The sequence below is a fragment of the Ricinus communis genome, chromosome 1 (assembly GCF_019578655.1).
Source record: "Ricinus communis isolate WT05 ecotype wild-type chromosome 1, ASM1957865v1, whole genome shotgun sequence".
Lineage (NCBI taxonomy): Eukaryota > Viridiplantae > Streptophyta > Magnoliopsida > Malpighiales > Euphorbiaceae > Ricinus > Ricinus communis.
Window position 1 is genome coordinate 8,620,624 of NC_063256.1, and position 21,930 is coordinate 8,642,553.

Genomic DNA, 21,930 nt, shown 5'->3' on the forward strand with positions numbered 1-21,930 from the left:
TCAGCTCTCTCTTTACTATTTATAGAATAAGGGTATTAGTCTAAAGCCTTCCTAAATTTTGGGAACGGTCAGGTGTCAAACAGGCAATGCCCAACCTTAACACCACCTGACCTTTGTGCTTAGATTTGGGTTTATTCTCGGAATCTTGAGGCAGGTTACCACAGAAACCTCCTTAAACTCATTTAATCCTTATCATTTCTTACTAGTTATATTTTGAATTAAGAAAATATTTAATATATTTAATTAAAAAAATTATATTAAACTATTCTTATAAATTACATTTATTTTAATAAAAAATAGAAAAATAATACTACATTGAATACATAATTTGATTTAAAAAGAATTAATATGGAATGGAACTTCAAAAGCAGCTGACGTACAGGTCATTTACTTGAAGACTAAAAAGTCACACTCACCAAATAGGTCACTAGTTAGCACGTGTTCACAAACTACACTCACCCGTAATCTTAACCGTTCATTTTTTGTGAGACGGACCCACTACTTCCTGGGTCCTACAAATTGAGCGGCTGTGATTGACTTAAATACTCCCGCTATTTAGGTAAGGAAGATCCCTATATCTATATGACAAAAAAGTAAATAAAAATAAAGTAAATAATGAATAAGAAAAAAAGAGGGCGAAGATATCAATGTCTGAATCCTAAATGCCAACTCAGCTAAGTTAGCTAACTCATCCAACAAAGTCTTTCTCTCTCTTATCTCTTAAAAACTTCAATTTTTTGTTTTTGTTTTTGTTCGCTCTTTCTCTTTCTATAATCTTGTTCTCCATATCTCAGAAAAATGGCCTTTTTCTTTTTCTTCTTCTTCCAATCCCTAACAAAACCCCTTTTTAAACTTCTAATCTAACCTGCACATGATTTAATATATACCTGAATTATTTATAAAGGTTGTTGCTTTACCAAAGAAATTTTTTTGGATGGCGTCAACGCCACCACACTGTTCAATCACAGCAACTAAACCTTATCAAAACCACCAGTACCCTCAAAACCACTTAAAAAACCACCGTCAAACCCACCACCATCGCTGGACCAATCAGAAAGTATCTCTCACCAAACCCCCGCTAGCTCCCTCTCCTTGCAATGCACCAAAAGCCGCCGCCGCTGCCGCCGCCGCCACCACCACCCATCATACTCCGAATCCTACCTTCCATTCACTCTCACCTCTCCAATCTCAAAAGTCGGATCTTTCCGCCGATTTCTCGGGTCGTCGATCGACCCGATTTGTCTCCAAGCTCCACTTTGGGCGACCCAAGACTAATATGAACCGCCATACATCAGTTGCTTTGGAAGCTTTGCAACAAGTAATCCAATATGGAAAAGACGATAAAGCCCTTGAGAATGTGTTGCTTAATTTTGAGTCCAGACTTTGTGGACCTGATGATTATACTTTCTTGCTCAGAGAGCTAGGAAATAGAGGAGACTCTGCAAAAGCCGTTCGCTGTTTCGAGTTTGCAGTGAGAAGAGAGAGTGGAAAGAATGAGCAAGGTAAATTGGCTAGTGCTATGATTAGTACTCTGGGTAGATTAGGTAAAGTAGAGCTTGCTAAGGCTGTTTTCGATACTGCTCTTAAAGAGGGTTATGGTAAAACTGTTTATGCTTTTTCTGCTTTAATTAGTGCTTATGGTAGAAGTGGCTATTGTAATGAGGCTATTAAGGTTTTCGATTCTATGAAATCTAATGGTTTGATGCCGAATTTAGTTACTTATAATGCTGTTATTGATGCTTGTGGCAAAGGTGGTGTGGAGTTTAAAAAAGTAGTGGAGATTTTTGATGGGATGTTGAGTAATGGAGTACAACCAGATCGAATTACGTTTAATTCACTCCTTGCTGTTTGTAGTAGAGGTGGGTTATGGGAGGCGGCTAGACGTTTGTTTAGTGCAATGGTCGATAAGGGGATTGATCAAGATATTTTTACCTATAATACACTTTTGGATGCAGTTTGTAAAGGTGGACAAATGGATTTGGCTTTTGAGATTATGTCTGAGATGCCTACGAAGAATATATTACCTAATGTTGTTACTTATAGTACCATGATTGATGGGTATGCTAAAGTTGGTAGATTAGACGACGCCCTTAATATGTTCAATGAAATGAAGTTTTTGGGTGTTGGTTTGGATAGAGTTTCATATAATACTCTTCTTTCTGTTTATGCTAAACTTGGAAGATTTGAGCAGGCTTTGGATGTTTGTAAGGAGATGGAGAATGCTGGTATTAGGAAAGATGTTGTGACTTATAATGCACTTTTGGCTGGGTATGGGAAACAATACAGGTATGATGAGGTAAGGAGAGTGTTCGAGGAGATGAAAAGGGGACGTGTATCGCCTAATTTATTAACTTATTCAACCTTGATTGATGTTTACTCCAAAGGTGGTCTATACAAGGAAGCAATGGAGGTTTTTAGGGAGTTTAAGCAGGCTGGATTGAAGGCTGATGTTGTTCTTTATAGTGCACTTATAGATGCTTTGTGCAAGAATGGATTGGTGGAATCTTCTGTAACTTTACTTGATGAGATGACAAAGGAGGGTATTAGGCCTAATGTTGTCACTTATAATTCTATAATTGATGCCTTTGGTCGGTCAGCATCTGCACAATGTGTGGTTGATGATTCTGGTGAAACCACTGCCTTGCAAGTTGAATCTTTGTCTTCAATTGTTGTTCAGGAAGCTATTGAAAGTCAAGCAGCAGATAAGGAGGATAATAGGATAATAGAGATATTTGGGAAGCTTGCTGCTGAGAAAGCATGCGAAGCGAAAAACAGCGGCAAACAGGAAATTTTGTGCATTTTGGGAGTCTTTCAAAAGATGCATGAGCTTAAAATCAAACCAAATGTTGTCACATTTTCTGCCATTTTAAATGCTTGCAGGTATTTAAATTTGTATTGTGATTGCAGTCATTTTACTATACTGATGGTATTGCCATTTGACAAATGTTTATAACTGAGAACTTGGCTTGTCTTGATTCTGTTGCTTTGACATAGGTAAGCTTCTAACTTGTGTGTATTTCTGAATTTGGTATACGTGATGTGCCAGAAGCCTGTCAATAATAGTGGAAATATTTATCTGTTCCAACCATTCAAATAGTTGAAAATAAGGATGATGCAAATGTCATAAGAACTCTTGTGGGAGTATAATCTTATTATAAATCCTGAATTAGCATATTTAAGTAATATTATTAGGATGCATCTGGTGAATTGAAATGTAGCAATATACTAGTTTCCTGTTGTCTCCATATGTCTTCCATCTCAACTTCTTTTGGATACTTTCTGTATTTTGCTTCAAATGGATGCAACTCATTTATGTCTCTTTGGACGCAGTCGATGTGATTCATTTGAAGATGCTTCAATGTTATTGGAGGAGCTCCGATTATTTGACAATCAGGTCTACGGTGTGGCTCATGGGCTTCTCATGGGTTACAGAGAAAATGTTTGGTTGCAAGCACAGTCCTTATTTGATGAAGTCAAGTTGATGGACTCTTCAACAGCATCTGCCTTTTATAATGCTCTGACTGACATGCTATGGCACTTTGGTCAGGTTAGTTTACCAATAATCTTGCAGATTTGGAGCCAATTTTTTTGCTCTGTTGGATTGTGCATGTGCAATAGTCATTATATATATTTTCAGAAACGAGGGGCCCAACTGGTTGTGCTTGAAGGTAAACGTCGGCAGGTATGGGAGAATATCTGGTCCGATTCTTGCTTAGATTTGCATCTGATGTCTTCTGGGGCTGCTCGGGCAATGGTTCATGCATGGTTGCTAAATATTCGCTCTATCGTGTTTGAGGGACATGAGTTGCCAAAGTTGTTAAGGTGTGAAATTGTTTGCACTTCATTTTTGTGAAATAATCTGTCTATTATTTATGCTTCAATTTCTCGAGGAACAATCTAAACTGCCTTCTTTCTTTCAGTATTTTGACTGGATGGGGCAAACACAGCAAAGTAGTTGGTGATAGTGCACTGAGGCGGGCTGTTGAGGCACTTCTAATTGGCATGGGTGCACCCTTTAGGTTAGCCAAATGCAACTTAGGTAGATTTATATCAACAGGATCCGTGGTTGCTGCCTGGTTAAAAGAGTCTGGCACGCTAGAAGTGCTTGTGCTTCATGATGATAGAACTCATCCAGAAAATGTGAGGTTTGATCAAATCTCTAATTTACAAATGCTTCATTTGTAGCTAAATGTATCATCTTGCACATTTTTGTTTATGTTTATGTTAATGTGTATTCCCTGTATGTATTCTCCTTTGATTCATCCAGAAAGATCTCTTCTCTCTTTCCCCTCTCCCTGGGCTTCTTCATGGGCACATGGTAGTTATTTCAGATTGACAGTTCTTATCCGGCCGAAGATCAGTGTTTTATCTTACAAAGCTGTTGCAATCATATCTTATCTCAATTTGAAGTCATGGATCATAGCAATTGTGTATATATTTGAAACAGACATGAGAAGTTGCATCCTGAAATGTGTTTAAACAAGAAGTTGAAATTTAATGGCTGGCCGATGCTTCTGGTCAGTATTATGTTTAGGCCTCACTAAGCTTTGGCTCTCAAAAAGCAAAATATGTTGGTTAAATGAATTTCATTTGTTTAGCTGGAATGCTTGAAAGCATTGTGAGATATGGATCAGGCACCGTTCAAATTAGGTAATTTATTTATGGAAATAATCCAAGTCATTTCCCAAGGTAGCAGATTTGGTAAATGCGTGCAGTTAGTATGATGCTATTCTTGTTGGCTGGTCCTTTGTTACTTCTTATTGACAAATTGGCTAAGAACTTCAAATTTAACGACTCTTGATGCTGTTTCATATCAGTATGATTATAGATTGTATTATAGATTCACAAATTAGGTTCCTATTTTGATTAGTCAAAAGGTAATTACAGATGGGCGTATCAACCGGATCTGATATGCAATCTATGCACTTATTTTGAATTCATTTGTGAGCAATTATATGAATAATTTTTAAAAATATTTAATTAAATATTTTAATTACTTTTGTTTTTATTAGTCATACCAATCATTTTTCTTTATTCATAGGTAACATCAAGTGTAATGACTAATAATGATTCATCATTTTAAACAATATTGTAATAATTATTTTATTATGTGTATTGTCAATGTCCAAATAATAATTGCAACATTAATCATTTTCAAACGTTAATTTAATTGGCGTTTTGAAGCGTCGCCATTGTCAATGGATAAAAGAACCAATATGACAAATACCCAAATGAAAGAGATGAAAAGGTAATTTTATATAAAACTTTATAAATATATTAAAATTTTTTGATGTAAATTAATCAAATAATATTTCTTTTTATATAAATTTGATTTACAGTGTAAAATCTCATTGAATAAATAAATACAAATATTGACTAAAAACAAGTCACAGAATTCAATAATTCTCATGTGAAGACACATTATTATTGAGTTGCCCCAATCTTTTCCAAAAGAAAGAGAGAAAAGAAATTGACTCGCCACAACAAACCTGAGTTCAACGGTTTAAAATGTTAAATTTGGGCAATTCTGCTCTGACTTGAACGAAATTTGGTAACTTTGCATTTATTTATATACAATACAAAGCTCATGAATGATATGATTATCTTTTTCTTTTCTTTCTCATTCTTTGACTAGAGCACCATTAATTGGTACTTTGGTTTTTCTACCAAAAACCTGGCCATTTCGCATATGCCTTTGCCATTCTTGCTATGAATTACAAATCGATGTTCTCAATAAAATTTTTATATGGAACTCAGTTGATTAAATCTCTATTGAATTTATTTACTTAATTTTCATATCATCATAGTTCATTATTTTTCTTTATCATACACAAGTAGTATTAGTCAGTTGATGAGTGATCGACTCTATAACACATAAAAAGGTCAAAAGTTTTCACTGATACTACTCTGTAATAGTATCAGCTGTGAGTTGTTACAATGAATGAAATTTGAGTAAAAATGGAAAAGAAGAAAAAGAAAATCCCTAGGAGGTATTGGGTAACTTAGCAAGCCACCCATCTGAATCGATGAATGACATGCTCAGAAATTTGCTAAGCTCATCAGCATTAAGCTTCTTCAACCATGGTACCCTATTGGAAGTGTTCGCTCCTGCTCCTTTATTATCAACCTCCACGTACGTAAAATTTTCTCTGCAATGACAAGATCATTAATTAAACATGATTACGAAGAGGTTAAGTATATATAAATTAATAAATAGTCAATCAATCAATGTAGAAACTAATAATGGCAGTAATATGATCTTACTCCTGCTGTACGTAGTCCCAAGCATTCCAGCCTTGAGGCACTACAACATCCGATAGAGTTGTGTTCTGGATGATCACAGTAGAATAAGGTCCCCATGCTCTTCCAAGATAAGCTTTACCGGTCCCATTAATTTCTGAATCTTTGAACACAAACCCACTTTCATGGTCTGTCAATTCTTTCTTTTGTGCTGTTATATATCCTTCTAGTTCTGGCTCGTATCTTCCTATATTAACATATATTAAGCATCTCTGCATGTTGTGTCATGGAAATAAATTGTTAGAAGGAACTCTTAAGTAACAATATGATCATGAGTAAAACAAAATGCGATTTTTGTAACAGTCGTACCTCGTACACAGATTTGGCTTTGCCAAAAATGAAATCCACAGCACCTTCAATGAAACATTTTTTGAACAAATGGCGGCCCTTCTCGTCCCACAGCGTATCTTGTACCCCCAGAAAGGCACAACGATAGAAAGCACACTTATCTCCTCTTATTCTAGCCGACACAGCTTGTTTCCAGTCCACCCTATCTGGCTTTTGTAGTAGATTATAAGTATTCTGAAAAAGAAAGAAATAAAGCAGAAAGGAAATATAATAGTGAGAATTAAACAATTATGCCGCATAAGAAGCATTTCTCTTTAAATTTTGTTTTGTTTTTTTCACCTTGAATGTAATCCCTTTTGCTATGATGTTATCGGAATAGGAACTGAAGGTAGCGCTTGTGTTTGTAGTTTCATGATCTCCCCATTCAATAATTGTCAACTTCCTGCCTGCCCCTTTGAGAAAAATGCAAGGTTTGTTCTCAGGAATTGTAACTTTTTCCCTGCATCATCCAAACTCCAGTTAATGGTGATAAACTAAGTTTACAGTGCTGTGAATTAAACTGGTTTGTTTTTTTGTCTTTCCCGTTTTCCGGTCAATTACCTATATTTTTCTGGAGAAATCTGGATGCATAGCCACTGAGTGTTCCCTTCAGGAACTGAATTGATGGCGCTTTGAATTGTTGTGAAGTTTCCCTTGCCTGATTTATCAACGGTATATGTGAATGCAACCTTTCTGAATTCCTGTAATTGGCAATCCAAAGCCTTACAGGCGGCAGGACTGGAATAAAGAATCAATATCAATACTAACGCAAATGAATATAGGAGCTGCATCATTAGAAGATACAAAAGAATGGCCTCATACACACAGAGATGCTAATTGATTTATCATCATCAAGAGGTCAAACCAACTTAATATACTCCTGTATAACAGCTTACTTATATATATATATATATATCTATATATAATATATATATATTTTTCGTCCGGAGAGTTGACTTCCCAACACTTTTAGGCAATTTCCCATAATTCAATATTTTGAAACGAAGTGTTCTTGTTTGAAATTTTTTAAAAAAAGAAGGCAACTTCCCTAACTTTTTCCTCACGAGATAAAATCTGCAAACTTCCTCCTGTCAAGCTGTGAACTGCATATGCCACGGCCCATGTTAGGCATCTTGCATGTTAGCTGGGAATTGCATGGTTCTTTTCCATTCTTTTGACCGGACCGCCATAGAAGTGATATATGATTTCTTCTAACCAAAATTTAGGAAATTCGTTCGTGTCATTAGTGATGTTAGTTATGAATTACCCGAGTCTTCCCCATTCTTCTGACTGTGCATGCGACTTCAAATTATCTTAAACCAAACATTGTGGCACATAGTAGCAATATGACATTCCTTCCAACTTGGCGGCAATAGTTAGGCTGAAAAGCATTTGCTGTTTGCCGTCCATTAGCAAGACATTGGTTTTTGTTATTATTGATACCTTACAGAGAACATGCATTTGAGCATGAATTATACCACTCTCAGGTCATTTGATAACATTATTTAGAAAGTTTGTATATGAAGAATTTGTGATAAAAATAAAAATAAAAAGTGCTAACTTTATGAATTTTGCTTGTAGTTACCTTTTAAAAGAATCCTATGCCTAATTCAAAGTATCTAAAAGCCTGAAATATTTATGAGGATAGGATCTGCATTCTCATTTCCTTCCTTAAATTCATTTCCGAGTGACAAAACAAAACAAAACACTTATATCATGATTAAGAACTTTATAAACCACAACAAAAAAATCCAATAATCTTTTAATCGTTTAACTGGGCAAATGAAGCAGAGTGGGTTCTAGACTACTATAATGAAGAAAAAAGGCACATGCCACGGCAAGCCGTTGACTGAAACAATAAAAGCCCAACCCATCAGGGACATGACATGTATACTAATGGAGTTTAGGTATCTTGGCAAGCCATCCACCTCCATCGACAAAAGACAAATCCAAAAATCTCCTGAGCTGATCTGCATTGAGTTTCTTTTCCCAGGGCACTCGCTTGGAAGTGTCTGCTCCAACTCCTCTGTTATTGGCCTCTGCATATGTAAAATTTGCTCTGCCAAAAGAAAGAAAGAAGTTCATTTGAATTATATACATATATATATATATATATATATATATATATATATATAAAAGTATTTGTCGCGAAGGTGAGATACTGAAGTTATCGTCTTACTCGTGGTGAACATAATTCCAAGCGTTCCAACCTTCAGAAACTATTACATCTGATAGGGTTGAGTTGTAAAATATGACTGTAGAATAAGGTCCCCAAGCTCTTCCAAGAAAAGCTTTACCAGTTCCTGATACTACACAATTTTTGAAGACAAATCCACTAGAATGTTGTGGCCATTCTTTCTTTTGCGCTGTTATACACCCCTGTAGACCTGGTGGATATTTTCCTATGTTAACTGAAATCACACATCCCTGCACAGTAATTCGTAAGCATTGAAATCAAACAAGGGAGAAAGGATGTATGATGGTCAGGGGTATCCATAATCAGTCTCTGCCTGAAATCATATCTCCTCCTGTGCGATCTTAAGGGCATACTCTCCATTTAGGATTTTACTCCTGGAGTGCTTCCTCCCTCAAAGTAGAGGAATTTTGATTCAACCATTCAAGTGCTGGTTCACAATATATATACATCATATCAGGTGCCAGAAATGATATACGCACCTCATAAATCGATTGGGCTTTGCCAAAAATGAAATCAATAGCACCTTCAATATAGCAATTGCTGAAATAATGGCGCCCCTTTTCATCCCATAATGTATCCTGTGTCCCTAGAAAGGCACATTTATAGAAGGCGCATTGCTCCCCTTTAATTCTAGCTGACACAGCTTGTCTCCAGATAATTTTTTCTCCCCACCAATTGATTTTGGTTATGTCCAAGTTATACGTATTCTGATGATTGAAGAAGAAAATTCAAATTAAGATGCCACATCTTAAAGAAAGATATACCTGTAAAGAAAAATCATTTTGTTTTGACCTTGAATGTTATGCCTTTGGCTACGATGTTGTCAGGATAGGAAGTAAAGGTAGCACTAGTGCTTGTAGCTTCATGATCACCCCATTCGATACTTGTCAACCTGATGCCTGCTCCTTCAAGAAAAATGCATGGTTTCTTTACAGGAATAGTAACCTTTTCCCTGGAAAGAAAAATTATTATAAAATGCTAGCAGGAAATATAGTGTATAAGTTTGACTATACATACACCTAAGGTATAAGGAGAGTTTGTTACCTATATTTTCCTGGAGAAATTTGAATATGTATCCATTGGGTATTCATTTCAGGAATAGAATCAATAGCACTTTGAACTGAAGTGAAATCTCCATTGCCTGACTGATCGACAGTTATGGTGCGTGCAAACTTGGATTGATTGGGTTGGCAATTCAAAGCTGTAGACGAACTTGAAAATGGTAACAACAGCAAAACCAAAGCAAATAAAAAAGAATGCAAATTGGCCATTTTCTTTTTCTTGTAGGAGCAATATAAAAGACTTGCACTTGCAGAAATAAGTAAGAGCATTCTTTGGTTTATAGAGGCATTTGAAATTGTATTTCCTGAAACAAATATGATCTCTCAGAAGGTATCAAAGGAAATGAAATCAAGATTGGATACTGTTGAATATAATCATGAGAGGATTGGCAAGGAACATAACAAGCAACCAAATCCATAATTAAATTAATGGATGCAATCAAGGGATGGTGGCTACATCAAGGGATGCAAGAATTAATAATGGATTTCAAATAATTTGTTTTCCATAATTGTTACTATTCTAAACTAAACTGGAAAATAACAGTTTAAGAATTCTAATATTTGTTTATTATCAACTATTTTAAATCACCACTTACTTTAGTTATTTTGAATGATCATCTTACAAGTGTCCCATAAATATCAAATAGAAAAAAACTTGCCTCAAGTACTAAACACCCCAATTTTTCAATCATCTTTATGAACAAAAGAAGAAAAGAAATTACCTCCTTTTTCACTTTTTAATTTTCAAAAAAAAAAAAAAAAGTTTTCTCTTTCTCTTTTTAAAAAACTATATTTATCTATTAATTAGTGTATGCCAAAGATTTAGGACCATTTTTATAGTATTATTAATTTGTTATTTCGATTCACACAGTGAGTTGAAAGATTCCATTATATCATTATATCATTTGTTATTAATTTGTTACAAAATGAGCCTTTAAAATTCATAAAGTCTATCAAAATCAATGAATTATAAAAATATAAAATTTTGTATAATTTTATTCATGCTCCTTTATCTAATATGTACATCAAATCAATAATATTTTAAATTTTTTTATAGAATAAACGAAAATTAAAATATTCGTCCTATGAGAGGTTTTTAGAATTTCTCATTTTGATAATTTCTGGACAAACTAGAAGTTGTATAAAATTTATTAAATTTATAAATGTCTGATTTTATTTCAAATAAACAACAATTTTTTAAAAAAAAATCATGAATCTACAAAATCCATCATAAAAAACTTGAAAACATTCCAACTGACATTCACATATAATGCCACCAAATTTCCAGATAAAACAAATATGTACTTATTTTTCAAAAGACAACATGGAAATTGATTGAGCCGTAAAATTAAGGTAATTTGGCAATCTATCCATCTGCACCAATAAAGGACAAGTTCACAAATTGGCTAAGCTGAACTGCGTCCAGTTTCTTTAACCATGGCACAAGCTTGGAAGTGTCGGCCCCTGGTCCTATATTATTGGCCTCCACATATGTTAAATTTGCTCTGTAATTAAACACCACCTGTCAAAACTGTTAATCCAAGCGTGTATCACGAGTTACTGAAGTAATACATACAAGAATTTTGCTTTTCGAAACATTCCTGAATTAGAAAAAAAAAAAACAAGCATTACAAGGAATTGAACATTTATATAAGCAAAAAGTCTTACACATGGCCAACACTGGGCCAAGCATTCCACCCATCAGGAACTACAACATCTGATATTGTTTTGTTATAGATAATCACAGTTGAATAAGCACCCCAGACTCTTCCCAGACGAACTTTACCAGTACCAGTGATTTTACAATTTTTGGGCACAAACTCACTGCCTTGTTCTGGAAGTTCCTTCTTCTTAGCTGTTATACAGCCGCTTAAACCTGGTCCACAATTTCCAATGTTAACAGAAACTGTACTCTCCTGCACATGCAGTAATCCAACACGACAAATATATATTTCTGATGATCTAAACGACATCTGACCAAACACATATTAAGTTCAGTAAAAAAAAGGCATATAAATATTTAATTGTCTACAATTCTATGCACCTCATAGATGGACTGAGCAACTCCATGGATAAAACCCATTGCGCCTACTATACAGCATTTGTTGAAGTAGTGACGGCCTTTATAATCATATAAAGTCTTGTACTCCGACAAAGGCACATCCGTAAAATTAGGCAGATTTATCCCCTCTTATTTTAATGGCAGTAACTCGTCTCCAGACCACACTGGGTGATCCGAGGTTATATGTATTCTGTTAATGAGACACCGATATTATGAAATGATTCTATGCAATTAATTACTTCATATCCAAGAAATTTCAACAAGTACCCTCAATTTTTTACTTTGGATGTAATGCTTTTGGCGACAATGTTATCAGCGAGTGAGATGAAGATGGCACTAGTGGGCTTGTCTTCATGATCGCCCCATTCGATACTTGTATTCTTACCAGCTCCTTGAAGAAAAATGCAAGACATTGGTTTTTGTTGATTATCGACACCTTACAAAGAACATTCATTTGAGCATGAATTATATACCAATCTCGGGTCATTTGATAACAATATTAGAAAGTGTGCATATGAAAATTCTAAAATTTAGAATTTGTGAGGAAATTAGAAAGAAAAAGGACAAAGTTAATGAATTTTGTTTGTAGTTACCTTCTAAAAGAATCCCATGCCTAATTTAAAGTATCTAAAAGCCTGAAATATTTATGAGGATAGGATCTCCATTCTCATTTCCTTCCTTAAATTCATTTGCATCATCATGAATTAGAACTCTTTAAATAACAACAAAACAATCCAATAATTTCTTAATCGTTTAACTTGGCAATGAAGCAGGGTGTGTTCTAGGCTATTTATAATGAAGAAAAAAGGCAAATGCCAGGGCAAGCCGTTGACTGAAACAACGAAAGCCCAACCCATCAGGGACAGGACATGTATATTAATGGAGTTTAGGGATCTTGGCAAACCATCCATCTCCATCAACAAAAGAAAAATCCAAAATTCTCCTGAGCTGATCTGCATTGAGTTTCTTTTCCCAGGGCACTCGCTTGGAAGTGTCTGCTCCAACTCCTCTGTTATTGGCCTCTGCATATGTAAAATTTGGTCTGCCAAAAGAAAGAAAAAAGTTCAATTGAATTATATATATATATATAATATATATATATAAATATAAAAGTATTTATCGCGAAGGTGAGATACTGAAGTTATTGGCTTACTCGTGGTGAACATAATTCCAAGTGTTTCAACCTTCAGAAACTATTACATCTGATAGGGTTGAGTTGTAAAATATGACTGTAGAATAAGGTCCCCAAGCTTTTCCAAGAAAAGCTTTATCAGTTCCTGATACTACACAATTTTTGAAGACAAAAATCCACTAGAAAGTTGTGGCCATTCTTTCTTTTTCGCTGTTATACACCCCTGTAGACCTGGTATATATTTTCCTGTGTTAACTGAAAGCGCACATCCCTGCACAGTAATTTGTAAGCATTGAAATCAAACAAAGAGAGAAAGGATGTATGATGGTCAGGGGTATCCATAATCAGTCTCTGCCTGAAATCATATCTCCTCTTGTGCGATCTTAAGGGCATACTCTCCATTCAGGATTTTACTCCCAGAGTGCTCCCTCCCTCAAAGTAGAAGAATTTTAGTTCAACGATTCAAGTGCTGGTTCACAATATATATACATCATATCAGGTGCAAGAAAATGATATACGCACCTCATAAATCGATTGAGCTTTGCCAAAAAATGAAATCAATAGCACCTTCAGTATAGCAATTGCTGAAATAATGGCGCCCCTTTTCGTCCCAAAAAGTATCCCGTGTCCCTAGAAAGGCACATTGGTAGAATGCACATTGATCCCTTTTAATTCTAGCTGACACAGCTTGTCTCCAGATGATTTTTTCTCCCACCAATTGATTTTGGTTACATCCAAGTTATATGTATTCTGATGATTGAAGAAGAAAATTTCAATTAAGGTGCCACAACTTAAAGAAAGTTATACTTGTAATATTGCATATTTCGAAAAGAAAAGGGAAAAATCATTTTGTTTTGACCTTGAATGTGATGCCTTTGGCTACAATGTTGTTAGGATAGGAAGTAAAGGTAGCACTAGTGCTTGAAGCTTCATGATCACCCCATTCAATACTTGTCAACCTGATGCCCGCTCCTTCAAGAAAAATGCATGGTATCTTTACAGGAACCATAGTAACCTTTTTTCCCTGGAAAACAAAAAGATTATAAAATGCTAGCAGGAAATATAATGACTGTACATAAAACAAATGTATAAGAAGAGTTTGTTACTGTGAAAAAGAACAGTGAAAATGATTGAATTTTATATTAAGGATTTTGAGTTCTTTACAATGAGAAGAATGGTATATATACATGATTTGCTTGATTGTGTTCTATTCTAACGGTTGCCTAACGACTCTTTCTGCAAGGGTATGGTTTTTCCTCCTGACCGTATTCATTTTGGCTACTGGAGCAAATGTCTCTTGATAGTCAACTCCATAGGTTTGAGTGAAGCCTCGGGCTACAAGTCTGGCCTTGTATCTCTCAATGGTTCCATTACTATTGTACTTGATCTTGTATATCCATTTGCATCCCACGGGTTTTTTATTTTATGGAAGAGGAACAATACTCCATGTATCATTTTTCTCTAAGGAAAGGAGTTCTTCTTCCATAGCCTTACACCATTTAGGGTCGGTGTTGGCTTCGTAGAAATTCGTGGGTTCAGTGTGGTTTGAGATCTGACAAAGGTAGTTGCGATATTGGTTAGATAAGACATTATAGGAAATGAACTTCTGAATTGGATATGTTACTGTATGAGACACATAGTCTCTAAATTTTATAGGAGGTCTGGATTGACGAGTGGATCTCCTCAAGGCAATTTCTTCTTCTTCTTGAGGTTGAGTTTCTCCCCCTGAAGGAAGTGGCCTTGAGACAGTAGGTGACTCCCCCTGAGGCTGATAATCCTGTTCAGAGCTGCTAAGAAAAGAATCAGAGTTAAGCGAAAATAAAGACTGACATAGTCTAGGAGGAAAAAAAAAAAACCGATGGGGGGGTGGGTAGTAGGGTTCAGTTTCAACAAAGGTGACATCACGAGAAACATAAGATTTGTGGTTTAAAGGATCATAGCATTTGTACCCTTTTTGGGTGGAGGAATAGCCTAGAAAGAGAGTCTTGACCGAGCTTTTGTCTAGTTTATGTGAGCGCTTGATATGTACAAAGCAAACACATCCAAAAACTCGGAGATGACCTACTGCTATTTTTCAGCTTTTGAGAACTTCTAGAGGACTGAGGTTTTTTAAGGTAACAGTGGAAAGTCGATTTATGAGATAGGCTGCGGTTAAGAGGGCATCAGACTAAAATATAGAAGGCACATGATTTTGAAAAAGGAGAGTGCGAGCGACATTGAGAAGATGTCGATTTTTACATTCAGATGCTCCATTTTGTTCGGGGGTATTAATACAGGTGGTTTGATGCACAATTCCATGGTGTTTAAAAAAGGTGAAAAAATATTGATTTATGTACTCCGTACCATTGTCGGAGCGAAAATTTTTTAAATTTGCATTATATTGATTTTTGATAAAATTGAAAAAATCTTGAAAGCGGGAAAAAACTTTATTTTTGCCTTTTAATAAATAAATCCAGGTGGTGCGAGAGTAATCATCAATAAAGGTAACAAAGTTTCAAAAGTGATTATATGCAGTAACGTGGGCAGGTCCCCAAACATCATAATATATTAAATCAAATGCATTTTCAGACACATTGGATGATAAGGAAAAAGGTAAACGCGTGTGTTTAGAAAGTTTACACACATCACAATTGCTAGAATTTAAACTTGAATAAAATAATTTATTTAAAACAATGTTAGAAGGATGCCCAAGTCTCTAGTGCATAAGCATGTCTTGGGTAGGATTAGTTGACACAAAATATGTATTGGGAGGGTTATGCAGATAATAAATACCATTTTCTAGTTGACTTTCACCAATCGTCTTTCCGGAAATTCGATCCTGAAAAATGACTGAAGATTGTGAGAAAATAACGTTGCAATTTAAGTCACGAGTAATTTTGCCAACAGATAAAATGTTAGATTTAAACTCAGGCAGAAATAAAATATCTGGAATATTGGATTGAAATAAATTTGTGGTGCCGTATCCCTGAATTTTGACTTTGTTGCCGTTGGCAACTATCACATGATGGGAATCTCTGATAGAATAAATTTTTTTGTAATTGAGTGGGATCCCAAGTCATGTGATCAGTGGCTCCAGAGTCAATAATCCAAGCATTATGACAGTAATTTGATGAATTTAATAGTGGTTGAACCGAACCTGACCCATTGGGTGGGTTTGAACCGAACTGGTTGGGCTGCTGGACCAAGGCTTGAAGTTGGGCGAAGATATCGGCCATTTGGGCCTGAGATGGCTGGTGGGTCATGTGAGTCGACTGGGCCTGGGCCGGATGATCTTGGTGGGTCGACTAGGGCTGATGGGCGAGCTGAATTTGGTGGGCTTGAGGAGCCCATAGAGACTGTTGGGCTGGAGGGATCACTGGGCCGAAGGCTGAATGGGCCGAGTCCAAGTGATGACGGGTTGTCCAGTCGGGTCGGGTCGGGTCGTTAGACCGGGTTCGGATCGGGTTTGATCAAAAACACCCGCCTCAGCATACACACCCATTCCTAACTCTACTTCTTCTCTTTCTCGCCCATTTCCTCTTGTCCCGTAAAGACCTTCTCTCCTGCCGCCCCCTTTCCTTTCTCCTCTTCCCCCTCTCCTCACTGTTCCAGCCCCTTCCCACCCCTGAGATGGCCTCAAATGCGGGTGTAGGTGCCAGCAGACATCGCGAGAGTGACCTTGCCTTTAGCAATGGTCATAGTGCGCGATGGCGCTTAGCCCTCCTCGCTGTCGAGTGACATCTCGTCAAGCGTTGTAGGCATGATTTTTCGTGAGTTGCAGGGGATAGAAGGCGTTCATGGTGTTCCTTTGCGTTTCTTCGCGCTGAACACTTGCTATCACTTCGTCTATTCAAGGAAGCTCGGACGCGAGGAGGATCTGTAATCTCAGGCTTTCATAGCTTGAGTCCAGTCCTCCAAGGTAAGTGTAGACAAGATCTTATTCGCTCCTTTTTTGAATTTCTATCGGGTCGATTGAAGGCGGAATATAGTTCTGCAACTCTTCCCACCGTGTGAGTATTTCTGTTGCATATTGCAAGGAACTTTTTATTCCCTGAGTGGTTTGAGCTAACTCTTGTTTGAGTCTGAATATATGTGCAAAATTATGTTGGTGGCCGTAAAGGCTTTGCATTTTTTCCCAAATCGATTTTGATGATTCCATCAGGATGCAGAAACGGGAAATTTGGGGCTCCATAGTATTTGTGAGCAAAGACATGACCAAGTGGTCAGATATCTGCCATTCATCTATTCTTTCAATTTCTTCTTCTGTTGGGGCTTCCGGCCTCTCTGGTTTTGGCCTTTGCTTTGTCCCAGTGATAAATCCCAGCCTTTTTCTGCCACTGAGGGCAATATACACTGTTTTAGACCATTCGAAATAGTTGAAGTTTCCTTTAAGGATAATGTTGGTCAATTTTTCATTTTGAGACATAGCTGAGATTTAAAAAAAAAATAGGTAGATGATGATCACTGGTAGGAACCAGGCTCTGATACTATGTGAAAAAGAACAGTGAAGAGGATTGAATTTTATATTAAGAATTTTGAGTTCTTTACAATGAGAAGAATGATATATATACATGATTTGCTTGATTGTGTTCTATTCTAATGGTTGTCTAACGACTCTTTCTGCAAGGGTATGGGTTGAAGTGACATTTCCTGCTTTGTAGAAAATGATGCTTTTTTTACCCTGAGGTCTGTGATGATAGGTTTGCACAAGTAACCTAGCTTGTGCAGCCTCTGAGACCTCAGCTTCTTCTCAGCTTCTTCTCTTCATTCTTCAACAGTTACCTATATTTTCCTGGAGAAACTTGAATATGTATCCATTGGGTATTCATTTCAGGAATAGAATGAATAGCACTTTGAACTGAAGTGCAATCTCCATGGCCTGACTGATCGACAAGTATGGTGCGTGCAAATTTTGATTGATTGGGTTGGCAATTCAAAGCTTTACCCGAACTCGAAAATGGTAACAACAGCAAAACCAAAGCAAATAAACAAGAATTCAAATTGGCCATTTCTTTTTTCTGTAGGAGCAAAATAAAATAAAAAGATTTACTTGCAGAAATAAGTAAGAGCCATTATTTGGCGTATAGAGGCATTTGAAATTCTATTTCCTTAAACAAATATGATTTCTCGGAAGGTATCAAAGGAAATGAAATCAAGATGTATATAATCAGGAAAGGATTAGCAAGGAACATAACAAGCAACCAAATCCATAACTAAATTAATGAATGCAATCGAAGGATGGTGGCTACATAATTAATTAAGGATTTGAAATAATTCTTTTTCTATATTTGCTACTATTCTAAACTATATATATACAAATTGAAATTGAATTTTCTTTGAAGAATTTTATAATTTTTTAAAGATAAAATCACCACCTATTTTAAATATTTTTAATGATCAACTTACAAGTGTAGGTTTCAATCATCTTTAATAACAAAAAAGAAAAGAAATTCCCTCCTAGTATCCTAGTTAATATACTGAATCTTTATGGTATTTCTGAGACATGAAAAGATTCCTTTTTCTCTTTTTAAAGAAACTATAAATATTTATTAATTAGTGTATGGTCCGAAGATTTAGATTCATTTTTCATTTTCCGATTTACACAGTGAATTGAAAGATTCCATAGTATAATTTCTCAATTCGTCAACAATATGTCTGAAATCGCTTTTTTAAAACTTGCCTCGTTACAGGACTTCTTTCAGAGAAACTTTTTTGAAAAAAGAAAATATTAATGTCTTCCTTTTTAAGTTGTTCTTTTTTTTTTTTTTTTTTTCCTAAATGAGTTGGTCTAGTAAAAATACATTGACCTCGTTTGAAATAAGTCTTTAAAATTCATAATTTTGTCAAAATCAATGAATTCTAAAAATATAGTTTTGTATAAAATTCATAAAATTATCCATGCTCTCTTGTTTAATATGTACAAATAGATATATTTTCAAAGATAATTATAGAATAAATAAAAGTTAAAAAAATTAGTCCTATGTAACCTTTTACAAGATAAATTGGATATAATGTGTATTATATTTTTGGTGTCCAAAATATGATCGTTTCATTTAAATAAAGGAGTTAAATTTTAAAATACACATGTGAGAGAATTTTATTTTAAATATTAACGGCTACTTATTGTTGCCGATTTAAAATAGAATTGCAAACTTTCTTTCAAAAAATTGATTTGTTTTTATCTTCTTCGTTCTCGATTCTCCATCATTTAAAGCTTTAAATTATATTCTATAAGATGTTGTTGTTTATTTTTTTTCTTTCTTTTTTGTTCTATGCTACATAATATTACTATTTTCATTTTTTTTCTTTTTTTGTTCTCATATATAAATTATGCTTATTTGCAAATTCTAACAACTTATTTTTAACAAGCCGAATTTTTTTATTTTAACTTCATATTTTAGACTTTCAAATCAGATTCTACAAGCTTTAATCTTTTCTTTTAAAATATGATAACGGTTTCATTGTAGAAAAATAATAGGTTTATTATATAGAATATTGAGGTTAATTATATATGAACTACGTGTTAATTATATATGAATTACAAGTTCATCATATTGTCATAATTTTGAAAACAAAATTATTTTTAAAATAGAATAGGTTCATTTCTTAATACAATGAACCTTATATTAGTAACATATAAATATAAAAGTTTAACGTAATGAATAATATGTGCATAAAAATAAATTAGTACTCATAGATTATAATTAGCAGATATATTATCTACAAACAACAGGTTCATTAAAGTATCATACGAGATTCATTATAAATAAACTATAAATTTATCATATTATTCATAATTTTGAAAAAAAAAATTATTTTTGAAATGAAATATTTGTAGTACAATGAACCTCATATCATTAACAAATGAATATAAAAGTCTTACGCAATAAACATATATCATATGTGTATAAAATAAATTAGTATTTATGAGTTATAATGAACGAGTTTATTATCTGCAAACAACATGTTTATTAAAGTATTACTTGAGGTTCATTATATATAAATTACAAATTCATCATGTTAACCATAATTTAAAAAATTATATATTTTTGAAATGAAATAGGTTCATTTTATAGTTCAATGAACCTTATACCATTAACAATATAAAAGTCTTACGCAATGAACATGTCATATGTGCATAAAAGTATATCAGTATTCATGAGTTATAATAAACGGGTTCATTATTTACAAATAATAGGTTCATTATATATGAACTATAAGTTCATCATATTATTCATAATTTTAAAAATAAATTTATTTTTAAAATAGAATAGATTCATTTTGTAGTACAATGAACGTTATATTACTGACAGATAAATATAAAAGTTTTACGTAATGAACATATTATACGTGTATAAAAATAAATTAGTATTCATGAGTTATAATAACTGATTCATTATCTACAAACAACATGTAACACCCGGAATTTTTATATATTTAATAATGAGTTTTTATTTAAGTTAATTTTAGCTTCATTATTATTGGGTTTAATTTGAAATGATTTAATGAAAAATTTAATATTAATCAAATAAATGAGTTATTTTCTATACCCAATTAGTTTGAAATTTTAAGAAATTATTCAAATAAATTATTTGAGAAATGATTATATTTTGGCTATTCAAATTTTCCCAAATGCATATTTATATAAGTAAAATTATATATTGGAAAATTTTGGAAGAAATTATAAAGAATGTTTTTATAAAAGAATTTTGGGATAATTGGTATTATAATTGATTAGTAGTATTAAATTTTGAGTTGAAAATTGATTATTTAATTTAATTGTGTGTTAGGACTAAATTGGAAATTTATTTTGGAATAAGGATTGAAAGTATAATGTTATTTTTATGGGGTTTTAATGGAAATTTGTGAGCTTGGTATTTTTGTAAATAAATATGTCGGTCAGGGGTATTTTTATAATTGTGTATTTTCAATAATTCGGATTTGGCCCAAATTAAATAGTTAGGGGCTTAATTAAAAGGCTAAAAAGAAGTTTGGGGGTTAAATTGGAATTCTGCAGGATGGAATTGTAAGTAATTAAGAAAGTTGAGGGATCAAATTGTAATAAGGAAAAGTTCAGGGGTCAAATGTCGATATTGAAAGGAATGGAAATCGAGGAGAGAGAAAAGAAAGAAGGAAGAAGAAGAAAGGGAGGAGAGAGAGAGGCGTCGGCGTCCATGGTGGACGGACGCTAGAGGCCAGCCGAAGCGGTGTTGACGTCGGAAGGAGGCAGCAGCGAGCACGATGGTGGCGGTGGAGGCGGTGGCGGGAAATCGCGCGGCGTGTGGCCGGCTTCCGAGCGTCGTTCGGCCGTTCAAGCGGCCTTCCGGCCGATCTCGGTGGCGATCAGCTCCCTTGGAGAGCTTCCTTTGGCCGGCAATGGCGTCCGTTTTGGTGGCCGAAGGAGAGAGTTCCGGCCAAGTGGAGGCAGCCCGCGTTTTGACTTTTCCGTGAGCTCCGTGAAGGATGGACGATCGGAGGGCGTATCCCGACTCTCCTCAGCTCAAGCTTCGCGATGGCACCGGTTTTGTGGCGATCGGGCTCCGTTGGCAAACCGACGGCCGTGATCGTCCGCAAATTTCTCCGGACGATCGGGTGTCAGATCGGAAAATCGAAAGCAGGGATCGTCATCAGCGTCGTTGTGAGTTCGATGGTGTGTTCGGATCGTCGATCGGACTCCGTGAGGCGGTCGGCCGGCGATCGGCGTCTCGGTAATATTTCTTTGGCCCGTTAATTTTGGAATTCTTGGTTTAATTGTGTCTATTGGATTATTTTGAGTATTTGATGATATTGTGAGTCAAAAATAATTGTCAGTTTTGCTTGCCATAGTCGTGTTTTTGTGATGTGTGGCGGAGTCGGGAAATAGTGAAGTTTG

At 35.1% G+C, this 21,930-nt stretch overlaps 4 protein-coding genes across 5 annotated transcripts; 1 reads left to right on the top strand and 3 right to left on the bottom strand.

Annotated features, from left to right (window-relative positions):
* The first annotated feature begins 708 nt into the window (after nucleotides 1-708).
* On the top strand, nucleotides 709-4,540 carry LOC8267320 (pentatricopeptide repeat-containing protein GUN1, chloroplastic). Of its 2 annotated transcripts, none has more exons than XM_015716918.3 (5): nucleotides 709-2,880; nucleotides 3,331-3,547; nucleotides 3,638-3,822; nucleotides 3,921-4,145; nucleotides 4,268-4,540. In XM_015716918.3, the coding sequence occupies exons 1-5, from the start codon at nucleotides 935-937 to the stop codon at nucleotides 4,320-4,322; spliced, it is 2,628 nt and encodes an 875-aa protein (XP_015572404.1). In that variant the 5' UTR covers nucleotides 709-934; the 3' UTR covers nucleotides 4,323-4,540. The 2 variants fall into 2 exon arrangements, with proteins under 2 accessions (XP_015572404.1, XP_002515260.1); XM_002515214.4 differs by having other exon boundaries at nucleotides 710-2,880; nucleotides 3,921-4,140.
* A 1,295-nt stretch (nucleotides 4,541-5,835) lies between these two features.
* Nucleotides 5,836-7,486, bottom strand: LOC8267319 (probable pectinesterase 66). The gene is made up of 5 exons (XM_025156691.2): nucleotides 7,189-7,486; nucleotides 6,928-7,087; nucleotides 6,610-6,822; nucleotides 6,265-6,512; nucleotides 5,836-6,149 (listed from the first exon to the last, which is right to left on the bottom strand). The coding sequence occupies exons 1-5, from the start codon at nucleotides 7,419-7,421 to the stop codon at nucleotides 5,984-5,986; spliced, it is 1,020 nt and encodes a 339-aa protein (XP_025012459.1). The 5' UTR covers nucleotides 7,422-7,486; the 3' UTR covers nucleotides 5,836-5,983.
* Nucleotides 7,487-8,262: 776 nt separating this feature from the next.
* LOC107260724 (probable pectinesterase 55) lies at nucleotides 8,263-10,156 on the bottom strand. The gene is made up of 5 exons (XM_015716842.3): nucleotides 9,869-10,156; nucleotides 9,617-9,776; nucleotides 9,304-9,531; nucleotides 8,807-9,054; nucleotides 8,263-8,686 (listed from the first exon to the last, which is right to left on the bottom strand). Exons 1-5 carry the CDS (start codon nucleotides 10,153-10,155, stop codon nucleotides 8,521-8,523), a joined length of 1,089 nt encoding a protein of 362 aa, XP_015572328.2. The 5' UTR covers nucleotide 10,156; the 3' UTR covers nucleotides 8,263-8,520.
* A 1,095-nt stretch (nucleotides 10,157-11,251) lies between these two features.
* LOC8267318 (probable pectinesterase 66) lies at nucleotides 11,252-11,968 on the bottom strand. The gene is made up of 3 exons (XM_015716841.1): nucleotides 11,930-11,968; nucleotides 11,554-11,858; nucleotides 11,252-11,390 (listed from the first exon to the last, which is right to left on the bottom strand). Exons 1-3 carry the CDS (start codon nucleotides 11,966-11,968, stop codon nucleotides 11,252-11,254), a joined length of 483 nt encoding a protein of 160 aa, XP_015572327.1.
* Between the last annotated feature and the right edge of the window lie 9,962 nt (nucleotides 11,969-21,930).